The sequence below is a fragment of the Phyllobates terribilis genome, unplaced genomic scaffold (genome assembly GCF_046119375.1).
Source record: "Phyllobates terribilis strain yellow unplaced genomic scaffold, ASM4611937v1 Scaffold_2__4_contigs__length_985480577, whole genome shotgun sequence".
Classification (NCBI taxonomy): Eukaryota; Metazoa; Chordata; class Amphibia; order Anura; family Dendrobatidae; genus Phyllobates; species Phyllobates terribilis.
This window is the reverse complement of record NW_027362762.1, coordinates 900,093,243-900,116,062: the sequence shown is the minus strand read 5'-3', so window position 1 is coordinate 900,116,062 and position 22,820 is coordinate 900,093,243. Positions and strand designations below refer to the sequence as shown.

The 22,820-nt window shown below is 46.8% G+C and overlaps 1 protein-coding gene across 5 annotated transcripts in view; it reads right to left on the bottom strand.

Moving 5' to 3' along the window:
* ROBO1 (roundabout guidance receptor 1) overlaps positions 1-22,820 on the bottom strand; it is a 1,620,698-nt gene that overhangs the window by 456,201 nt on the left and 1,141,677 nt on the right. The window contains exon 1 of one of the 5 annotated variants that reach the window (XM_073668216.1): positions 4,309-4,998. The exons of the other annotated variants lie outside the window; for them this stretch is intronic. Coding sequence (XP_073524317.1) covers positions 4,309-4,366 — 58 coding nt within the window. The 5' untranslated portion in view covers positions 4,367-4,998. Of the gene's footprint in view, positions 1-4,308; positions 4,999-22,820 lie in introns of those variants that run through there. 5 annotated transcript variants of the gene reach the window in all.

The window sequence follows — 22,820 nt, the reverse complement described above, 5'->3', positions numbered from 1 at the left end:
CCTCATTAGAAAAATTAACTCGCAAAAACATTTTTTAGGGGTGTTCAGGAGAGATATTACATAAGGCCACGGCCCCACTATCAGTATTTGGTCAGTATTTTTTCTCAGGGGTGGGAGCCAAAACCAGGTGAGGAACAATCAGAGAAAACATATAATAGAAACAAGTCACCAATTCTGTATTTATCACCCACTCCTGAGAAAAAATACTGACCAAATACTGATAGTGGGGCCGTGACCTTAGATGCAATGTTGTCTAAGGCTGCGTGCCCACTATGCTTTTTCAAGCGTTTTTGCAGCGGAATTTCCGCAGCGAAAACGCTTAAAAAATGCTTGGTAACACGTGCCCCACGGTCCCCAATGATAATCCGCATGTGCTGTGCACATGCTGCGGAAATTTCCGCTGCGGATTATCATTGCGGAAAAATACGCAGCATGTCCATTAATTTTGCGGACACGCAGCGTAATTCCTGCCATTGACTTGCATTGAACCGCATATTATCCGTGTCAGCACATTTGCACATATGGATATTATGCGATTTAATGTGCGGATGGTACCCGGCTTTGAAGAAGAGGAGATTCTCATCCAGACCCAGGTACCATTGAAGCTGTTAAAAAAAGAATTTAAAATAAAAAATAAAGATTATACTTACCTTCCAATTGCCCCGGTCTCCTCAGCGATGCGTCCGGTCTGTTGTATGGGTCGTGGTGGTGTGAGGACCTGCCATGACGTAATTTAGTCATGTGACAGGTCACGCGACCGCTGACGTCGGCGGTCGCGTGACCTGTCACATGACTCAATGACGTCATCGCAGGTCCTTCACACCACCGCGACCCATACAAGAGACCGGACGAAGCGGAGAAAACACCGGGGGCCATCGGAAGGTAAGTATAATCTTTATTTTTTACCATTCTTATTCTTTTTTTTTAACTATTACTTGGTTACATTATATAAATCCATGCTGGTTGCATGGATTTATATAGTGTGAACGAGTTGTCAAGCACTTTTCCAAGTGAAGCTAAAATCGCTTGGAAAAGCGCTTGATAACCCGCATGCAGAAATGCATGCAAAAAAGCTTGACAAACGCTTCTACCTGGCGGGAAAAACACATGTAAAATCCGCATGTATTTTTCCTGCCAGGGAGATGCAGAAAAAATATTGTGGGAACATAAAAAAACGCAGACCGTTGTGTTCAGTGTTTGGTCAGTTTTTGCCATCAGTGTTGAAAAATTAAAGAAATGACAAAAATTCTATCTTTAACAATATTAATCACAGGCAGGACGCGGACTGTACATTCATGTCATCCCTGTGCTGCCAGTGATTTTCATGGATTCCTAAACTTGTATGGATAATTTTGATTCGGGACTTGAATCAAAAAAATCAAATATGTCTCTGTAATTTTTAGTGGATCACTCAGTCTGCAAAAAAGCACCATAGACTTTAATGGGTAGATTTTCTAGCTACACTTTTCGCGACTCATGGATGCCTGAATGAAGCCTTACATGTATGGACACCACTTGGTGATATGGCCTCTTCAGCATCTTTAAAGTCCTAAGTTAGAATCTAATTCGACTAAGACCAGCAAATTTTCTATCCCCTTAAGGCCTCATTCACACATCCAATTTTTGCGAACAAGTACTACCCCTGACGCCTGAATAAAGCCTTAGGCTACATTCCCACGATGAGCTTTTGGTGAGTTTTAGAAGTTTCCGATTTTCTGCACGCATTAAGTAAAATAGGTAATTTGCATTTTTTTTTTAAAAAAAAAATACGCAGTGTAAAAAAACTCAGCAAAAGCTCATTTTGGGGGGACGTAGCCTTATATTAACTTTACTCCTCCACTCTAAAACCACTCTTTAGGCTACGTTCCCATGATGAGCCTTTGGTGAGTTTTCGAAGTTGCAGATTTTCTGCACCCCTTTCGTAACATAGGTTACTTCCATTTTTTTGGAAATACGCAGCGTAAAAAAAACTCATCAAAGCTCATAGTGGAAATAAACTTTTTATGAAATTTACAAAAAAATAAAACAAAAACCTATATTAGTCCACAGTCCACATCGCGAAAAGATCTCACAACAGGGGAGCTAGTGCTGTAGTATACACAAATGCAGCAGATATAATATATCACATGGCTGGATATTCGCACTGCCAACTAGTGACAATTAGGATCTGCAGTTGGGCCAACTTTCCATTCAATTATAAACCCTTGGCTTCTCCTCGATGGTCATGCGCCTACTCAATGCCACAAAATTGTGGTCAATTATCTGATCTATAATTATCATACAAAACATAAAATCTCCAAATAAAATGTTTAGAAGAGATAATAGCACTAAATTAAGTGTCTTTGGTGGCTACTAGGGTCAAGGAAGTTCTGCTATTAAAAGGCTTACACATCTGTGTATATAAATCTTATTAAATCTATCTAATTCCTAATTTCTAGTTATCTATATATCTGTCCATCCAGGACTACGTTCCCACAATGAGCTTTTGGTGAGTTTTTTTGATGTTGCAGATTTTCTGCACCCTTTCTGCCCCCATTAAGTAAAATGGGTTACTTTCATTTTTTTTCGAAAATACGCAGCGGAAAAAAAAAAACTCACCAAAAAACCCATTGAAGGAACGTAGCCTTAAGATTTGACACCAGGTACCAACAAGCCAACTCCTAACAATCCAATGATTTTCCTAACCAGAACACACAATTTATTATTGAAGGCAGGAAGTAGAACGCTCTGAAACGCCTTTATGTCCTTCTAAATCATTACAACACTTTAATCCTCAAAGTATGCTAAACTTTTCCAACTTCTTAAAACTTTACACTGAGACTGGAAAGGACACCACCCAGTACATACTATAGGGAATATTATATACCGGATCAGACCCTCAGCTTTTTTGTTTTTTTTTCCAATAAGTTCTGCACCAAGTACTATCTGTCTCTCTAACCTTCAGAGTGGGGGGTTGGTTTCCTGTTGCCCCCTTCAAATGTGCTCTAATTACAACCTTGGGCTACAACAGACACTACAGAGGAATAGCTTGTTGCTTAAAACTTGTCCCTGCTGTTGGAATAACAATAGGACATGTCCAGGTTGTCTATTGGATACCATTTACTTACAGGATTCCCCCTCTCTACACCCCCACCAAAAAACAACAAAAAAAAACAAAAAAACTAAAAGCAAAAAAAACCCCAAAACCTTCAACTTCTGAAAGGCTGCCCTGCCTGGTCAGAACAGACGGCAATCACTTCTTCTAAGTGAACCTGATCTTCTGTAATAATCAGACTAATTTCTAACATGTGTAAGAGAAAGAAAAGCTCATCTGACCTCAAGGCAGAAATATTCCAGCTCCTCATGGTCCTCACAGCCCAGCGCTCCCATACCTGCTCCTACCCGCATCTGAAGTCATGCAGGAGATAGATAGATAGATATATACCTGTCTATTTGTCTGTCTGTCTAGATATATATATATATATATATATATATATATGTACCTGTCTATTTGTCTGTCTGTCTAGATATATATATATGTACCTGTCTATTTGTCTATCTGTCTAGATATATATATATATATATATATGTATATATATGTATACACTTACATATATATACACACACATATTGTATGTACACACACATACACATATGTATATACACATACACCCACCCACATATATATACACACATATACATGCACACACACACATTCCCACATACATATATACACACAAATATATATACACATATATATATACATATACACACGTACATACACACACACATGTATATATACGCACATATATATATTTACGCTCATATATACATATACACACATATATTTACACATGTACATACACACACACACACACATATATATATATATATATATATATATATATATATATATATACACACGCATTTATATTATACATATAGCACTGAGCTGAAGTTTTGGCCAGCCATGCCACCTAGCAGCAGATTGGGCCATAGTGGATCCCAATGCCCAGTGCCCCATAACTGAGGTGGGATCTCATTAACACTTCCCTGGCCAGGGCTTTAAGCAGGTAATTAGGGCTGATTATAGGATTATGACACTAACATGAATGCTCCAGGGAACCTGAGACCCAGAACATTCACAGCACCTTGCTAAAGTTTGGAGACTTTATCGTCTCAACTGGCCTCTCTCCCTCCCCTCTGCTGTGAATTTAATGATCTGAGAAAAGTCATTTGTCAATCACAGAGCTGCTGCAGAACCTCTTTGGGAAAAGAACACAGTACATCCCAGGACAGTAAATGGACTACACCCCCCATCCTTCATACCTGATGAGATGCATACCGATCCACACAGCAGGCAGAAGTAAGCGGCTGCAGCAATCATTGTAGTCCAGAACTCGCAGATAATAATCTCATAACAGGAAAACCCAGAAAAATAAGGTTCAGAAACCCAAAAATCCCTGGTGCCAGAATTGTAAATCCAGTTAGCTTAATATAAGCCACAGATCCCAAGGTGATGGGGGGAGATGGAGGCAGAGGGTCCTCAGCACTTATAGCAGAACTTCCAGCAAATGCTGAAATCCAACTAGATGTGGAGAGAGATCTTCATTGGAAATAATCTTCCCAAACTCTCACAGGTAGAAGGACCCAACTTCTTGTGGAGAGTGTGAGCTCTTCAGCCAAGGAGGAGATGGTAGAAACCCTCAGCAGATGCAAGGAGCCAAGTATTCCTGGGACAGAAAGCTTCTCCACCCTGAGAGCTGGATGAGAGCTTCTTCCATCCCTCAGATCCCACACTCCAGGCTGATCCCACACAGCAACTTCTGCAATCCCCCTGTACTAGTGATCATGGGGGAGATGCTGCACGATCCACCTGGTCCTCCTGCTCCTAGCTGGCTTGTTGTGGAGAACTTTGTGGAGTCCTGTGTTTATCCCTCCTGTCTCCTGCTCTGCCCGGAGCAGATCCCCATTTCATTCTAAACATGCGATGCCTGCAGCTCTCAAGCAACTCTGCTTAAAGGGGCCGCCTACAAGGCTCCGGCTCTTTTGTTGTTGATACACATGTAGCACTAGAGCTGAGATTCAGGCTCGTTGCTGCCATCTGCCGGTCGTACAAGCGCATTGCGGGTCATTCAAAAATACTTTTCTATTCAGCTCTATATTGTTTCTATCATTATCATCAAGTTTAAAGTGATCAAACATAATAATTATTTAATTTTATTATTAATAAAATTATTACCATCAAGTCTAAAGTGATAAAATTGCAAAAACTATTATTAATAGTATAAATAAATTATTATTACTGTTATTATTTATCTAAGGAATATTAAAAATCAATTATTATTCTTACCAATATTATTATTGATATTAATAACATTATTATTGATATCATTTATTATTAATATTTTTGTTCATTATAATTATTGATAATATTAATATAATAATACTTATGATTATTATAAATAAAGCTCCACTTGAGCACTCCAATAAAAAAAATGTTTCTATTCTAAGAAAAAAACACTTCTAATCTAAAGTCAATATTGATATTATTGATAATACTAATATAATAACAGTAATAATAACAATAATAATCCTTATTATTATTATTATTATTATTATTATTATTATTAAAGCACCCCTCCAGCATTGGAATAAAGAATGCTTCTAATCTAAGGTCCCTGCCTCCAGTCTCATACATATCCACTGCTGTCTTCAACCTCTGTTGCTTCCTCTCCCATCAGTCTCCATCAGTCTGTGATCTGCCGGATGGCCCCAGTGTTTGCTGGAGGTCACTTTTCACTGCAAGTCTATGAGAGCCTCATTCTGTCCTTGTTCTATCCTCGTTCTGGCCTTGTTCTGTCCTCGCTCTGTCCTTGTTCTGTCCTCTTTCTGGCCTCGTTCTCTCTTCATTCTGCCCTCGTTCTGTCCTTGTTCTGTCCTCATTCTGGCCTTGTTCTGTCCTCGTTCTGGCCTCGTTCTGCCCTCGTTCTGCCCTCGTTCTGCCCTCGTTCTGGCCTTGTTCTGTCCTCGTTCTTGTCTCGTTCTGGCCCCGTTCTGTCCTCGTTCTGCTCTCGTTCTGTCCTCGTTCTGTCCTCTTTCTGTTCTCTTTCTGTCCCCATTCTGGCCTTGTTTTGTCCTTGTTCTGGCTCTTGTAGACTTATATTGAGAGCTTGTGACTTCCGGCCTGTCAGTAGTAACGGTCGTAAGATGGTGCCGCAGAATCGGAGCGGCAACCATAAAAGGTGAATACAGAGGCCAGTGAGTATAAGTCTACATTCAGTGATCTTAGATAAGAAGCACCACTCCAGCGCTGAAAAAAAACTACCCGCTGGATTGCTTTAATAGGGGAAAAAGGAAAAATTGTTCAAAACTTCCTAAAAATCCAACAAAACCTCAAACATACTGAGGATAGAGTGTTATCCAGGGAGACTAACCCTTTGGGCTGGCTGCTTATAGTTGGCACGCTACCGTTTTTCCGACATCTGTGAGTCAAATATATGTTTTCTGTGTTTTTCACAGGTAGAGCAGATATCCATCATAATCTATGGAGCTGTTTACATGTCTGTGTTTTTTTAAAAAAAAAAGTCAAAGTGACATATTAATTTTTGATCGTTGTCACTGATCAAAATTAGCCAAAACACGTCTGAATGAGGCCTTAGTCAGTTACACTATCTAATATATATAATTGTCTTATCCTGTCTGTCTATCTGTCTGTCTGTCTGTCCAGGAAATCCCACGTCGCTGATTGGTCAGGCCGCGGCCAATCAGCGACGTGGGATTTCAGAACAAGATTGCGGCCGTTAGCGGCTCACCCTCACACGCTCACCCTCAGACGCTCACCCTCACAAACTCAGACGCTCACCCTCAGACGTTCACGCTCAATCGCTCACGCTCAGACTCTCACGCTCACGCTCAGACGCTCATACTCACGCTCTGACGCTCACGCTCAGACGCTCACGCTCTGACACTCACGCTCTGACGCTCACGCTCAGGCGCTCACCCTCAGACGCTCACCCTCAGACGCTAACGCTCTGACACTCAGACGCTCACGCTCTGACGCTCACGCTCTGATGCTCATGCTCATGCTCTGACACTTACGCTCTGACGCTCAAGCTCTGACGCTTACGCTCGGACGCTCACGCTCTGACGCTCACGCTCAGGCTCTGACGCTCACGCTCTGACGCTCACTCTCTGACGCTCACGCTCACGCTCTGATGCTCACGCTCTGACGCTCACGCTCACACTCTGACGCTCATGCTCGGATGCTCACGCTCTGACGCTCACGCTCAGGCTCTGACATTCACGCTCGGACGCTCACGCTCTGACGCTCACACTCTGACGCTCACGCTCTGACGCCCACACTCACGCTCTGACGCTCACACTCACGCTCTGACGCTCACACTCGGACGCTCACGCTCATGCTCTGACACTCACGCTCGGACGCTCACGCTCATGCTCTGACCCTCACGCTCGGCCGCTCATGCTCATGCTCTGACGCTCACGCTCACGCTCTGACTCTCACGCTCTGACGCTGACGCTCACGCTCACGCTCTGACGCTCACGCTCTGACGCTCACGCTCAGGCTCTGACGCTCAGACTCGGACGCTCACGCTCATGCTCTGATGCTCACGCTCGGACGCTCACGCTCGGACGCTCACGCTTAGACGCTCACGCTTAGACGCTCACGCCCGGACGCTCATGCTCTGACGCTCACGCTCGGACGCTGACACTATGATGCTCACGCTCAGGCTCTGATGCTCACGCTCTGACGCTCAGGCTCTAACACTCACGCTTGGACGCTCACGCTCAGGCGCTCACCCTCAGACGCTCATGCTCAGACGCTCACGCTCAGACGCTCACCCTCAGACGCTCACGCCGTGACGCTCACGCTCAGGCGCTCACCCTCAGACGCTCATGCTCAGATGCTCACGCTCAGACGCTCACCCTCAGATGCTCACGCTGTGACGCTCACGCTCAGGCGCTCACCCTCAGACGCTCACGCTCAGACGCTCACCCTCAGACGCTCACGCTCTGACGCTCACGGTCGGACGCTCACGCTCTGACGCTCACGCTCGGACGCTCACGCTCTGACGCTCACGCTCGGACGCTCACGCTCTGACGCTGACACTCTGACGCTCACGCTCAGGCTCTGATGCTCACGCTCTGACGCTCACGCTTGGACGCTCACGCTTGGATGCTCACGCTCAGTCGCTCTGAAGCTCACGCTCGGACGCTCAAGCTCTGACGCTCACGCTCGGACGCTCACGCTCTGACGCTCACACTCAGGCTCTGACGCTCACGCTCTGACTCTCACGATCTGACGCTCACACTCACGCTCAGACGCTCACGCTCACGCTCGGACGCTCACGCTCTGACGTTCACGCTCGGACGCTCACGCTCTGACGCTCACACTCAGGCTCTGACGCTCACGCTCTGACTCTCACGATCTGACGCTCACACTCACGCTCAGACGCTCACGCTCACGCTCGGACGCTCACGCTCTGACGTTCACGCTCGGACGCTCACGCTCTGAAGCTCACACTCACGCTCTGACGCTCACGTTCGGATGCTCACGCTCATGCTCTGACGCTCATGCTCGGACGCTCACGCTCATGCTCTGACGCTCACGCTCAGATGCTCACGCTCGGACGCTCACGCTCATGCTCTGACGCTCACGCTTAGACGCTCACGCTCTGACGCTCACGCTCGGACGCTCATGGTCTGATGCTCAAGCTCAGATGCTCACGCTCACGCTCTGACGCTCACGCTCGGACGCTCATGGTCTGACGCTCACGCTCACGCTGTGACGCTCACGCTCGGACGCTCACGTTCTGACGCTCATGTTCTAACGCTCACGGTCACGCTCTGACACTCACGCTCTGACGCTCTTGTTCAGACGCTCACGCTCAGACGCTGACACTCTGACGCTCAGGCTCTGATGCTCACGCTCACGCTCTGACGCTCACGCTCGGACGCTCATGCTCTGACGCTCACGCTCTGACGCTCACGCTTGGACGCTCACGCTCTGATGCTCACACTTGGACGCTCACGCTCAGATGCTCTGAAGCTCATGCTCGGACGCTCACGCTCACACACTCACGCTCACGCTGTGACGCTCACGCTCGGACGCTCATGCTCTGATGCTCACGCTTGGACGCTCACGCTCTGACGCTCACGCTTGGACGCTCACGCTCTGACGCTCACAATTGGACGCTCCCGCTCACGCTCAGATGCTCTGAAGCTCACGCTCGGACGCTCACGCTCACGCTCTGACGCTCACGCTCTGACACTCAGACGCTCACGCTCTGACGCTCACGCTCTGATGCTCATGCTCATGCTCTGACACTTACGCTCGGACGCTCACGCTCATGCTCTGACGCTCACGCTCGGACGCTCACGCTCAGGCTCTGACGCTCACGTTCTGACGCTCACGTTCTGACGCTCACGCTCACGCTCTAACTCTCACGCTCTGACTCTCACGCTCTGACGCTCACGCTCGGACGCTCACGCTCTAACGTTCACGCTTGGACGCTCACGCTCATGCTCTGACGCTCACGCTCTGACGCTCACGCTCATGCTCTGACGCTCACGCTCGGATGCTCACGCTCATGCTCTGAAGCTCACGCTCATGCTCTGACGCTCACGCTCAGACGCTCACGCTCACGCTCTGACGCTCACGCTCGGATGCTCACGCTCATGCTCTGATGCTCACGCTCGGACGCTCACGCTCAGACGCTCACGCTCTGACGCTCACGCTCTGCCGCTCATGCTCGGACGCTCACGCTCAGGCTCTGACGCTCACGTTCTGACGCTCACGTTCTGACGCTCACGCTCACGCTCTAACTCTCACGCTCTGACTCTCACGCTCTGACGCTCACGCTCGGACGCTCACGCTCTAACGTTCACGCTTGGACGCTCACGCTCATGCTCTGACGCTCACGCTCTGACGCTCACGCTCATGCTCTGACGCTCACGCTCGGATGCTCACGCTCATGCTCTGAAGCTCACGCTCATGCTCTGACGCTCACGCTCAGACGCTCACGCTCTGACGCTCACGCTCGGATGCTCACGCTCATGCACTGATGCTCACGCTCGGACGCTCACGCTCAGACGCTCACGCTCTGACGCTCACGCTCTGCCGCTCACGCTCGGACGCTCACGCTCACGCTCTGACGCTCACGCTCGGACGCTCACGCTCTGACGCTCACGCTCACGCTCTAACGCTCACGATCAGACGCTCACGCTCGCGCTCTGACACTCACGCTCTGGCGCTCACGCTCGGACGCTCACGCCCAGACGCTCAAGCTCACGCTCTCGTTCACGCTCTGATGCTCACGCTCTGACGCTCACGCTCACACTCTGACGCTCATGCTCGGACGCTCACGCTCTCGCTCACGCTCTGACGCTCAGGCTCTGATGCTCACGCTCTGACGCTCACGCTCGGACATTCACGCTCGGACACTCACGCTCACGCTCGGACGCTCACGCTTTGATGCTCACCCTCGGACGCTCACGCTCGGACGCTCACGCTCTGATGCTCACGCTCGGAGGCTCACGCTCGGACGCTCACGCTTTGACCCTCACCCTCGGACGCTCACCCTCGGACGCTCACCCTCACCCACTCACCCTCACCCGCTCACCCTCAGACGCTCACCCTCAGACGCTCACCCTCAGACGCTCCTCCTCACACGCTCACCCTCACACGCTCACGCTCACACGCTCACGCTCTGACGCTCACGCTCTGATGCTCGCGCTCTGATGCTCACGCTCGGACCCTAACGCTTACGTTCTGATGCTCACGCTCGGACGCTCACGCTCAGACGCTCACCTTCGGACGCTCACCCTCACCCGCTCACCCTCAGACGCTCACCCTCAGACGCTCACCCTCAGACGCTCACCCTCAAACGCTCACCCTGACATGCTCACCCGCACACACTCACCCTCACACGCTCACCCTCACACGCTCACCTTCTCACGCTCACATTCTCACGCTCCCACGCTCACCCTCACCCGCTCCCACGCTCACCCTCACACCCTCACATCTCACCCTCCCACGCTCACCCGCTCCCATGCTCACCCTCACACGCTCACCCTGTGCTAGCCAGTCATCTCCCTCACACTCTCACCCTGTGCTAGCCGGTCATCTCCCGGCTGCTCGCAGCAGAAGTACCCCGACCGGCGGCCTTGCTCCCCGGTCCTCCAAAATTCATTAGGGGCCCCGGGGGGATACATTGGGCAGTTAATTTAAAGTAGTGCACAACCCATTTAAACACTGCTTCGCTGATTAGTCGCGCCCGGTCGGACGCATATATATTCTAGAATACCCGATGCGTTAGAATTGGGCCACCATCTAGTTACCTAATATTTTAATAAAGGGATGGTAAAAAAAAAAGATAAATTCTAAGTGTGTGCTCACCAATTATTATCATGGTATTATCATGGTGGCTGATAAAGGTCCTATATTCTTTCATATCGGAGGAGTCCTTGTCACTATCAGTCCATCCATGAGTGGTAAATGTGTTCACATATTATTCTCTATGATCCCAAGGAGAATATTTAATCCGATTACTAAGTGTAACTGATCATTAAGTGATTGATCTAAACTCTGATGTTTCTATAACCTACGTAAAATAATTCCCAAGTTTCTATTCCTGTGATCATCTGATGTTTCAGCCCCTGTATGGCCAACTTACTGTAACGCAAAACAGCAAGGAACTTTTTACTATATAAAACATTAGTATTAGGTTGAGGCTTTACAGTGAAAATTGCATTTTGGAAATTTAATTATGACCCCCACTGGGGACAGGGACTGGTGCAAATGATCAATATGTGCACCGATCTGTGGATGAGCTGCATATAATTAACAGAAATACTGAATATATTATGTGCTGACACCATGCAAGAGAAATAACGCATCTTTTATTTTGGTTGCCTGGCAAAAGAAATCTGACAAACATTAATGCCATTAGATGACTGACCATATATAAATTAGTGTTTATATTTGATATTATTGGGTAATTGCACTATACACTGTTTTATTATTATATTTCTCCTCCTAAATAAAACTGGGGAAATATCTGACAACTTTTTCTTTGTGTAGTCAGAACCCCTTTTGTGTACAGTGGTTTCTTTCACATTGTAGGAAGGGAGGTTCTGAATGTTGAGGAACAGACCTCTGCACAAAATGTTTGCAGGGGTTCTGACTACATGGAGGTACCTGAAGATTTTTTTTAACAATTTTTTTTTTACAAAGTAACAACAATTATTTAAACTCAATAAGGTGCCCATATGTGTAAATTAACACTCATTTGGTCAACAACTATTTTTTCTTATTTTCCAGGAGAGAAAAATAGTTTGTTTGAACGTAAGAGTAGAATGGCTGCTCACATGTAATAGTGATTTTAAAAACCCAATTGTCTTTATATTTATTTTTTATCATGGTAACTCTTTCAATGTACTGTATTATAAATACAAAATGCAAATATATGCTTTTTTAACAATCACATATTGAACCGCTTTATTCACTTAGTTAGGGTTTCATTTTAGAATGCCATGATAGACTATCAGACACATGTTATATAAACATATATGACACTCAATTACTGTTTGCCAATAAATAATACATAATACTTATAAATAAAAAAAAGAAAACTTCACTTTACCTTCATACATATGTAGCAAGTGTTAAATGAATGGTCAGCCCACTACATCTACATTCAGCATGCTGAACATTCGTTAGATGCTCTACACTATTTGTATAATATGCAAACGGCCTCTTCAGAGAGAAAGAAGACTGGGCCTCTTGCACCATTTTTTGGAACAAGCAATACTAAAAATTCAATATCGACCCTTTAACAATCCTTGACACATGACTTAGGAAGAGATGCCAAGCCACAAAATACATTTGAAGACACGTGTTTTGGAATGTTTGCCCCTCATCAGTGCAAAGCAAGAGATCTGATTTGGCTCGGGGAGAGGCCTCTACTGGGGGTGTAATGGGTAACACTTCTCCTTGTGGAGAGTGTAACGTCGACATAAGGAGACTTATAGGCCATGCAATGCTGCTCACGGAATTTAAATATGCAAAAACCTCTTCAGAGAGGCTCTCCATCCAAGTCAGACCTCCTGCATACTAATCATACTAGCTATATCTGTCATCCATGAACAGGGTCACTGGATTGATGCTTAGTGTAGATATAGGGAGCATAGGGGTAGATGGTATAAGCAAATAGGTAAATTGGTCGCTAAAAGAATCCTTATCATCCTGCCAGGTAGGTGCCATGAACCAACACTCTACAAAAAACTCCATGGTAAAATATATTATACTTTATAATGGACACTTTTTATATAGACCCTCTAAGCAATTACACGTTGACTGTGGCTTTAGGTTGATGATTCTTTTGATGTCTACAGGTTCTGACCATAAATTATGGTTTACAGTCCTACATCCATTATTAATAAATACATTGAATAATTTGTCAGGGAATCCACTGCTTCTTCTACTTGACTTCTAATGCTTTTGACCCAATTAGATGAAGACCATGTTGGTATGTAAGGATATGTACGCCTAATCTTGATGAAGATCAAGAATTTGTTCTTACTAGATAATAGATGTTACAAAGCATGGAGATGCCTTGTGGAGTCAGACTCTGATTAAACCAAGTGGGGACTGTATATAGCAGCGTACTTTTTGCCTTCAGGCACATGACCTTGGTCTATGACAGTTACTGCACATTCAATATAAGATGTCACAGTGATTAAGCTTCGAGATTTCTCCATTGATTGATTTATGGTGACAAATGGTTTACCAGTAAAACTATGGAGAAAAATTAGATAAATCACTGACAGAGACCACCTCTGAGGCATTACCCCGGGATGCACATTGAGATTTTCATGTTTGACAGGTTCTTGACGGTAGGATTGTCTATATGGCCATATTATCTCAATGTTTTAGAAAAAATATTACATTTGATTCAATAGAGGACATTTTGTAATGAAGAATAAATGATAATTGTCAGAGAATGACACAATGATCATGCCATTCAGAGGTTTTCTTCCTATGTGTTCGCAGAGACAAATCCACCTTCCCAAACACCTGGCAGAGCCATACACCAAAGCAAAATGGTTCATCCAAGAAGGGTTCACATCCACTTCTAAAGCTCGCCATATACATGCAATAGCCGAACAGCTACTCCCGACCCCTCCACACATCTGAACGCTCTCTCGGGAGAGAGAAGAAAGAAGCTGCCAGACACTTCTGACGATAGAAGAACAAAACTGGTCCACTGATTGAATGCAATCTAAAAAATCACTATTGAAAAAAAATATTGAAATCCTTTTAGACTTCTGTACTACAGATGAAGAGAAGAAATAGATCCTTTAAGTAATCAGGTCTAAACGTTACCATTTAGGAATTTATGAACAAGTCTGGGATAATATTCAAGTGTAAGAAGGAAGACTTGCCTAGGGACAGGTGCGGAGCTCCGGCGCCGGAACAACCAGGGTCCTGCCCAGTGTTGCCAGGGGACGGGATTAAGAGTGCACGGGGGACTTCCTGGACAGTGCTGGGAGACAGAGGAGAGGGACGGAAGAGAGAAAGTCAGGTGTCTGGGCTCGCACGAAAGTGACGGTTGTGGAGAGCAGACCGGCAGTTGGGGAGAAGCGGTCTGTCCTGCCGACAACGAGAGAGAGACGTGCTGCCCTGTCCTTGGTGAAATAGAGACGTGCTGACCTGTCTGCGGTGACGGACGAACGGGTGACACAGCTTGCCGCAAAGCAAGGGGTGTGCGGTCTGTACCGGGCCTACAGAAAGTGATCGTTCAGTTACCTGCATCACCACAGTTTTCCAGACATCTGACGGTGACCTGCGGGTGAGGACGCACCTGGGATTAGTGATCCTAACGCAGTTTGTTGTACGCCGGAGGAGCTTGCTACGGCTCTTAAAGGAGTCGTGACCGCTGTCGTGTGGTCAAAAGGACTGGGGGCCCAGTGGGTGAGACCCGAGACCGCCCACTGCCACCAGAAGACTGACACCCTCCGGAGTGAGTGTCTGAAGACGGACGTAGTTATCGCTAAAGGACAGATAAGTGCAAGCCTCCAGTAATCTACCTTCTCTTATTCAGCCTGAACTTTTGGGACTGCGCCGTATTGTTCATCCTTTCCGTGTTATAGTTAAACCACAATCGTTTATTGTCTGATTTTACTGTTTTATTGTTGTGTTACTTAACTTTACACTCCCTGTGTGGAGAAACCAAATCTTGAATTAAACCTCTGCCATACTCTCTGCGTGCTGTGTGCGGCATCCGAGCCTTTTAACACTCAAAACTCTGGAGAATCTATTCTTGCTTTGGAAGATCACCAAGATCACTACAAAAGTCAACATGAAGACTACGAGTCTTCACAGACCGACTGCCGGCACGATTCCACAGCCAATCAGTAAACTTTTACAGATTGGCAGTCGATTGAATGCTTGTTTACACAGGCAGACCAAAGTAAACAATGCACAGTGAGTGATCTATACTTGTGTGCTCAAGAGCACATAGCTGCCATTGTTCTTGGCAATACGAGTCATGTTTACGCACCGCCGAGGACGATGATCTTTTATGCTGTATAAAAGATCATTTCACCCAATGAGTGTGTGGCGCCCCTGAGGGTTCAGTCGCCACAGAGGTACTGCACCTCACCCAGAGGTGTGGTGTCTCCTTCTCTCAGGTAAAGAGGGAGTGCTGCCCGGGACCCCAACACCCGCATTCAACACTGCACTACTCCAGGCCGGCTGGAAGGGCATTATGCACTCCTTCTGCTGCCCCGTTCCTGGCTGGAGGGGGGCGAACCAAAGAGAGATGGAACCAGTAGTGGGTGTGGATGGAGGACGCAGAACAGGGGAGCACTTTTATAGGTGTATATAAAGAGAAGCCATCTTAGAGTAGAGAGTTAGTCAGTGTGGATTCAGTGAGAGAAAGGAGGGGAGCAGAGTCTCTTCAGGAGCTCTGCTCCATGAACGGGGCCTAGTAAGAGAGGCCCAGGAGGGGAGCAGAGGAGAAAGGCTCCGGTAACATAAGGGATCCCAGGGGGTACGGTGAGTGCAGGACGGCACCTGTACGCCCAAATCTGCCAAGCGTCAGAGGGATCAGGCCGCAAGAAGGGAACCGGTCCCTGGACCAGCCGTGTTACTCCAGGTCTCGGCTGGAAAACCGGAAGCTTCTGCACTTCCATGGTGCAGTTGCCACAGTCTCACCCTAGTCACCGTGAAGGGCATCAGGTAGGTCCGGGAACTCCATGTTGCCCAGAGGGACTTCAGAGCACCTGATCGGAACTGTGTGTGGGGAAGCACAGGGCAGGAGGGAGAATACCCAGCGCGGGAAGTCGGTCTAGAAAGGAACATACAAGAGCGGGGTTCCATCAAGCGCTCCCGATATACCTGAGAAAGTGCTGAACCCCTTGACTGGTAGACGCAGTGCGACGCTTGAGGCTGACACCCGTATAGTGTACCTGAGGAACTTAAACAGAACTGTGAGTAAACTCAGATGACTGCACTCCACTGCCTCCGCCAGTTATTTCCACTGCGCCATCTCTCCAGCACTACAAGCCCCAGCATCACCACCATCCCTACTACACTGCCCTGGGGCCCGCTCCACCTGTGGGGAGCAGTTCCAACTCAGCTGCCCTATCAACCGCCCCAGAGGTCTGAAGCAGCGCTTATACCTATTACCAGAAACCACAGGTGGCGTCACGAACACTTCCTAAGAACTACAAATCCCATATAAATATTTCTCCCTTTTGTGTTGACCGCCCTGGGCCACGGACCGGGCCGCCACCACTGTGACATATCCCTCCCCCAGCATCTATAGGCCCGGCACCGAATACCACACGGCCCTGGGGGCGCGTCATCTCTGGCGTCACGAACAGGATTTCGTGCCCGTTGCCAAAGCGTACTGTGTGCCGTAATTGAACTGTGTTTGTACTGTGATGAACATCGCCACCATAACCGCGTCGTCGCGCGGGAAGAAGAGGGGCGTAACCACAGGAACCAGAGAGGTGTGACTGTTGGTAGCGCGCGAAGCCCAGGCCCCGCCTCGCACCTCGACGCCAAACCAGGAGGCGTCAGATCCTGGAAGGAGACCGTCGTCAAGCGCACGCTCTGACGTCAGCCGCGAGGGAAACGCAAGGTCCTGAAAAGAGACCGTTGCCTGCGGAGCTGTGACCTACCCGATCAATAGTAAAGGAAGTAGACTACGGTTCACCAGGGGGGCGCAACCATGGCCGATGACCAGCAAAACGCCGGAGCACCGGTTAACGCTCCTGATGCTCAACTCGCGCCCGGCATTGCTCAGGCCGGAGCAGCCGCCCCACCAGCAGGGGTCGCGATTCCAGTCATGCCCATGGCCCTGCCGTACATCCCCGGAGCAAAATGGCTTCCCCAATATTATGGCAAACCAGACACCCTGTTTGGGATCTCACTCCAATTTGCTTGAAAAATGTTGAAAATGCAGTACATGAGAAAATATGTATATTCAAGTGAAAAGTTTTATATTGTTCTTGATAATGTTAACCTGTAACGTTTAAGGAATGTGCCTCCCATAAAGGGAAGAAAAAGTTTTATAATCTTTTAAGTGATGCATCTAAAAATTTTGTATGTCTAAAATACCATGTTTTTGCTCAGTTCCAGCCCGCGGACGTGCTGTGTTTTACCAGGGGGGAGTGTGGGGCCTCTGAGGGTTCAGTCGCCACAGAGGTACTGCACCTCACCCAGAGGTGTCTCCTTCTCTCAGGTAAGGAGGGAGTGCTGCCCGGGACCCCAACACCCGCATTCAACACTACACTACTCCAGGCCGGCTGGAAGGGCATTATGCACTCCTTCTGCTGCCCCGTCCCTGGCTGGAGGGGGGCGAACCAAAGAGAGATGGAACCAGTAGTGGGTGTGGATGGAGAACGCAGAACAGGGGAGCACTTTTATAGGTGTATATAAAGGGAAGCCATCTTAGAGTAGAGAGTTAGTCAGTGTGGATTCAGTGAGAGAAAGGAGGGGAGCAGAGTCTCTTCAGGGGCTCTGCTCCATGAGTGGGGCCTAGTAAGAGAGGCCCAGGAGGGGAGCAGAGGAGAAAGGCTCCGGTATCATAAGGGATCCCAGGGGGTACGGTGAGTGCAGGACGGCACCCGTACGCCCAAATCTGCCAAGAGTCAGAGGGATCAGGCCGCAGGAAGGGAACCGGTCCCTGGACCAGCCGTGTTACTCCAGGTCTCGGCTGGAGAACCGGAGGCTTCTGCACTTCCATGGTGCAGTTGCCACAGTCTCACCCTAGTCACCGTGAAGGGCATCAAGTAGGTCCGGGAACTCGAGGTTGCCCAGAGGGACTTCAGAGCACCCGATCGAGACTGTGTGTGGGGAAGCGCTGGGCAGGAGGGAGAAGACCCAGCGTGGGAAGTCGGTCTAGAAAGGAACATACAAGAGCAGGGTTCCGTGAAGCGCTCCCGATATACTTGAGAAAGTGCTGAACCCCTTGACTGGTAGATGCAGTGCGACGCGGGAGGCTGACACCCGTACAGTCTACCTGAGGAACTTAAACAGAACTGTGAGTAAACTCGGATGACTGCACTCCACTGCCTCCATCAGTTATTTCCGCTGCGCCATCTCTCCTGCACTACAAGCCCCAGCATCACCACCATCCCTACTACACTGCCCTGGGGCCTGCTCCACCTGTGGGGAGCTGTTCCAACCCAGCTGCCCTATCAACTGCCCCAGAGGTCTGAAGCAGTGCTGGTACCTATTACCAGAAACCACAGGTGGCGTCACGAACACTTCCTAAGAACTACAAATCCCATATAAATATTTCTCCCCTTTTTGTTGACCGCCCTGGGCCACGGAACGGGCCGTCGCCACTGTGACATATCCCTCCCCCAGCATCTATAGGCCCGTCACCGAGTACCCCACGGCCCTGTGGGCGCATCATCTCAATGTTTTGCTTATTAATTGGGTGATCGACAATACTTTTTCACAATTATCTTGCTGTCTAAATGTCCTTTAATGAGTGATGATACACCTGCAATAACCAGCATACGAGAAGTTTTCTCTCTGATCATCACCCTCCATTCATATACATGCATGCTGCTATGCTCCTGTCCCAGCTTTGGCACCGACCTGTGCTGCCTTCTCCTATGGCCGCCTTCCTTTGCTGCGATCCACACTAGACAGGTTCCTCAGTGAACTCCAATGACTTCATTACCCAAAGCTATTTAATGCCAACTTTCTGTGTGTCTAAGCTAATGCTCAGATTCCATGTGCTTCAGAGGAGGCCTCATCACTTCTCCCACGTTTCTATCTTCTCTGCAAACTCCTGCGGTCTTTGCAACCTGCATCTACTTCCTGTGTCAGACCTGCTAATTAACCTTTTGACTGCTGTAAGCATAATGAACTGCTATCTGGCCTTGTTAATACAACAAACGTTCCTGCATCGGACTGTATCCTGTCCATATACTGCCAACGGCTATTCATTTTGATTAACCCTGCGTCTGTTTTAAGTCTTATGAAATTGCTTCTGGACGTGTTCACATTACAAACTCTGCTGCCATCCCTGGACTGACTATGCAACTTCAGATCCTGAGCTAATCTACACACCCGTTTTTTCGCCTTCTGGTATGACCCGCTTCGCTCGTTTGCCTGCCATCCTTCTCCTTGCTGTTTCACAAGTCATCCGGTAAGGCCAGCCCACTGTGTCATCACCCTTAGAACTTGTGTTCACCCTGACCTGGGGCTTAGTGAATCCATCTCACCAGATCAGATGCGTGCTCAGTTGAGCTGCTTTCAGTCCCCATCGGTGACCACTTAACTCCTGGGAGAGAAAACTGATTGGTTGTTGATATCTAATACCCTCATATGCATACAAAGTTCACCAATCTTGCCAAAATTGGTGAGTTCTACCAGATTTCAGCTGTATGTATGGGCCGCTAATAGGACCAACTATGAGATAAAAGATCCAAAAAAGAATGACGCTTTTCTGCAGGCTGTGTATGTTGTTTTGCAGATCAGCCTAATTGAGGATAGCAGTCATGTTGATTTCCAATTCTGAACATGGGCAGCTTGGTGACTCAGTGGTTAGCACTGCAGCCTTGCAGCGCTGGGGTCCTGGGTTCAAATCCCACCAAGGACAATATCTGCAAGGAGTTTGCATGTTCTCCTCGTGTTTGTGTGGGTTTCCTCCAGGTTCTCCAGTTTCTTCCCACACTCCAAAGACATTCTGATAGGGAATTTAGATTGTGAGCCCCAATGGGGATAGCGTGATAATGTATGTAAAGCGCTGCAGAATACATTGGCGCAATATAAAAAAATAAAGATTATTAAACCTCTAAAGTGGATCGGTCACCAGATTTCACAATATAAACTGCATACCTTGTTTAATTGATCCTGATGAGACTGGTGAACTTACTTTGAAAATCCATGCCCAAATGTCTGGATGATTGTGAAATTAATATTAGCATTTTAAACAGAGTAACATCATGGCCCACTCTTGAAATATAAAAAATGGACTCTTTTAATATAAAAAAATGGACTCTTCTATGTATTCCTTATCAAGATCAGTGACTGTACTGATAGGCAGAATAGGGGAAATAAAACAATGGTACTTATGTAGCCAATCAACCTTTTTGATGAGATCAGTTGAGAACCATTAATCTAATTTAACTAATTAAAAAATGTTCTTATCAGAAATTGAAATGTATTTATTTTTTTCCACCAGAAACATCGCCACTCTTATTCATGGGCTGTATCTGCTTTTGCAGCTCAATTTTATTCACCTGAATGGGACTAAGCTGCAATACCAGACATATCCATGGTCAAAGTATGGCACTGTTTTATTCATGTACTTTGTCCATCAACTGTTCCTCTTAAGAGATAATATGACAATAGCAAATTATTCCGGTTTTACAATGAGACATCAGTGGAAATGGAAACTTTGTAGATATTTTGTGCTTCATTTTTCAGATTAATAGCGATTTTATCTACCAGGCTGGGTACATGTGTGCATGTATCAAATATCAAATATAATTAGCATATACAGAGGACATCACGCAGAGATCAAGGGAACGCACTGTCTATATCCACAACCATGGGCATCCTTCCTGAATAATTTAATGATAAACACATCAACATCTTGAAAAAGTGCGAGTTTGAAAACAAGCAGCAGGTTTTATAGACGCCCAGATCTCAGTATCACAGGGAGATCAAAGTTAGAATAAAGTCTGTGCTTTACCAATAGTTTTTGTAGTAGATTTTACTAATTATCAGACCTAATATTTCTACATATTTTGGAGGCCACTATTGTCTTAAGTGAATAAATCATTAAAAAAAATATATTATTAGATTTACTAGCATTGAGTTGCATGTATTATGTCTCAATGGCCATCTATCTCCTAAATTAGTAGTAGCTATAATCAATACCAAAAGCAGCTCTATAGCAAGAAGTCTGGAATCTTGCACCCAATTCTTCAAATTGGCCACAATAATGAATTCATTTTTATGTAACTTTTAAAAGTAATATGTCGATTGCTGCCTTCTACTAAAGTCTTTTATGTGCCAGTGTAAAGTTTATGTAGTCTTCAAAAAAGAACTTTTAATATACAGTTGGGCATATGTAAATGTGGTAGGACTAGTCCGGCAGGGCGTGACTTCATCCAGACTAGTCCTGCCTCAGATCCTCTAGTTATAGTTATCCTCTAGTATATTTGTGCTTCTATATAATTCAGATTATGTTAAGACTATTGCAAATGTTGAGCATGCGCCCAATGTCTTTCTTGCCCTTCAGTCTGACCATGAGGGGGATTGTATAGTAGATGTCAATCACATCCAAGAAGGCATGATTAGAGGATCTAAAGCTGGACTAGTCTGGAGTAGTGTTGAGCAAGTGTGCTCGGTTAATCCTTTCCCCGGGCATGCTCGAGTGCTGCCCGAGTATTTTTGCCGTGCTTGACAACTGCACTCAAGCCGCCACAGCTGCATGTGTTGCAAACTGTTAGACAGCTGCGACACATGCAGGGATTGCCTGTTTGTTAGGCAACCCCTGCATGTGTTGCGACTCATGCAGCCGCAGCGGCTCAAGCATAGTTGTCGAGCATGCCGAAAATACTCGGGCAGCACCCGAGTGTGCTCGGTGAAAGGGTTAACCGAGGATGCTCGCTCAACACTAGTCTGGAGGATAGGAAGCAATAATCTTGTCTCACTTGCATATGCCAAGCTACCAATTAAAATTTCTTTAAAAACATTACTGTGGCACATAAAATACTTTTTGTGTAAAAACTATTTATTATAGAGTTATTCTCCAAATCATAAGTTATACCCTATCTTATGGATTACTCACTGATCGCTGGAGGGTCTGACCTGGAACCTCAGTGATCCCAATAACAAAGCTTTGGATCCCAGATATTAGGCTCTCTTTGGGGCAGAAATAGCTGATTGATGTACTCAGTTTTTTCCAGCAGTTCCATAGTCAATTAATAGGCTGGAGGTAAAGCATTTGTAGAGCAGGCTGACAAAGGGTAGTAACTAAGCCACGTCAGCACTGGGAGATCACAAATAGAAGCAGAATTTGAAGGCTGAAGCATGGTCAAAAGCAGCCCAACAGGAATACAAACAGACTAAGCAAAGCTGAAAACACAGGACTAAACCAGAGCAAGATTAACTATAACTGGCAGTAGATAGCAGGATTTCAGGAGCTTAAATAGCTTGCAGTTCCATCAAGGCCAAGTAGAAGGGAGCAAACACTAAGAGAAGTTAACTTCTGGTCTCCCAACCTGGATGCTTCTACAAGTCCTAAGGACTAGCATTGTTGCCCTGTATTGCCCTCAGT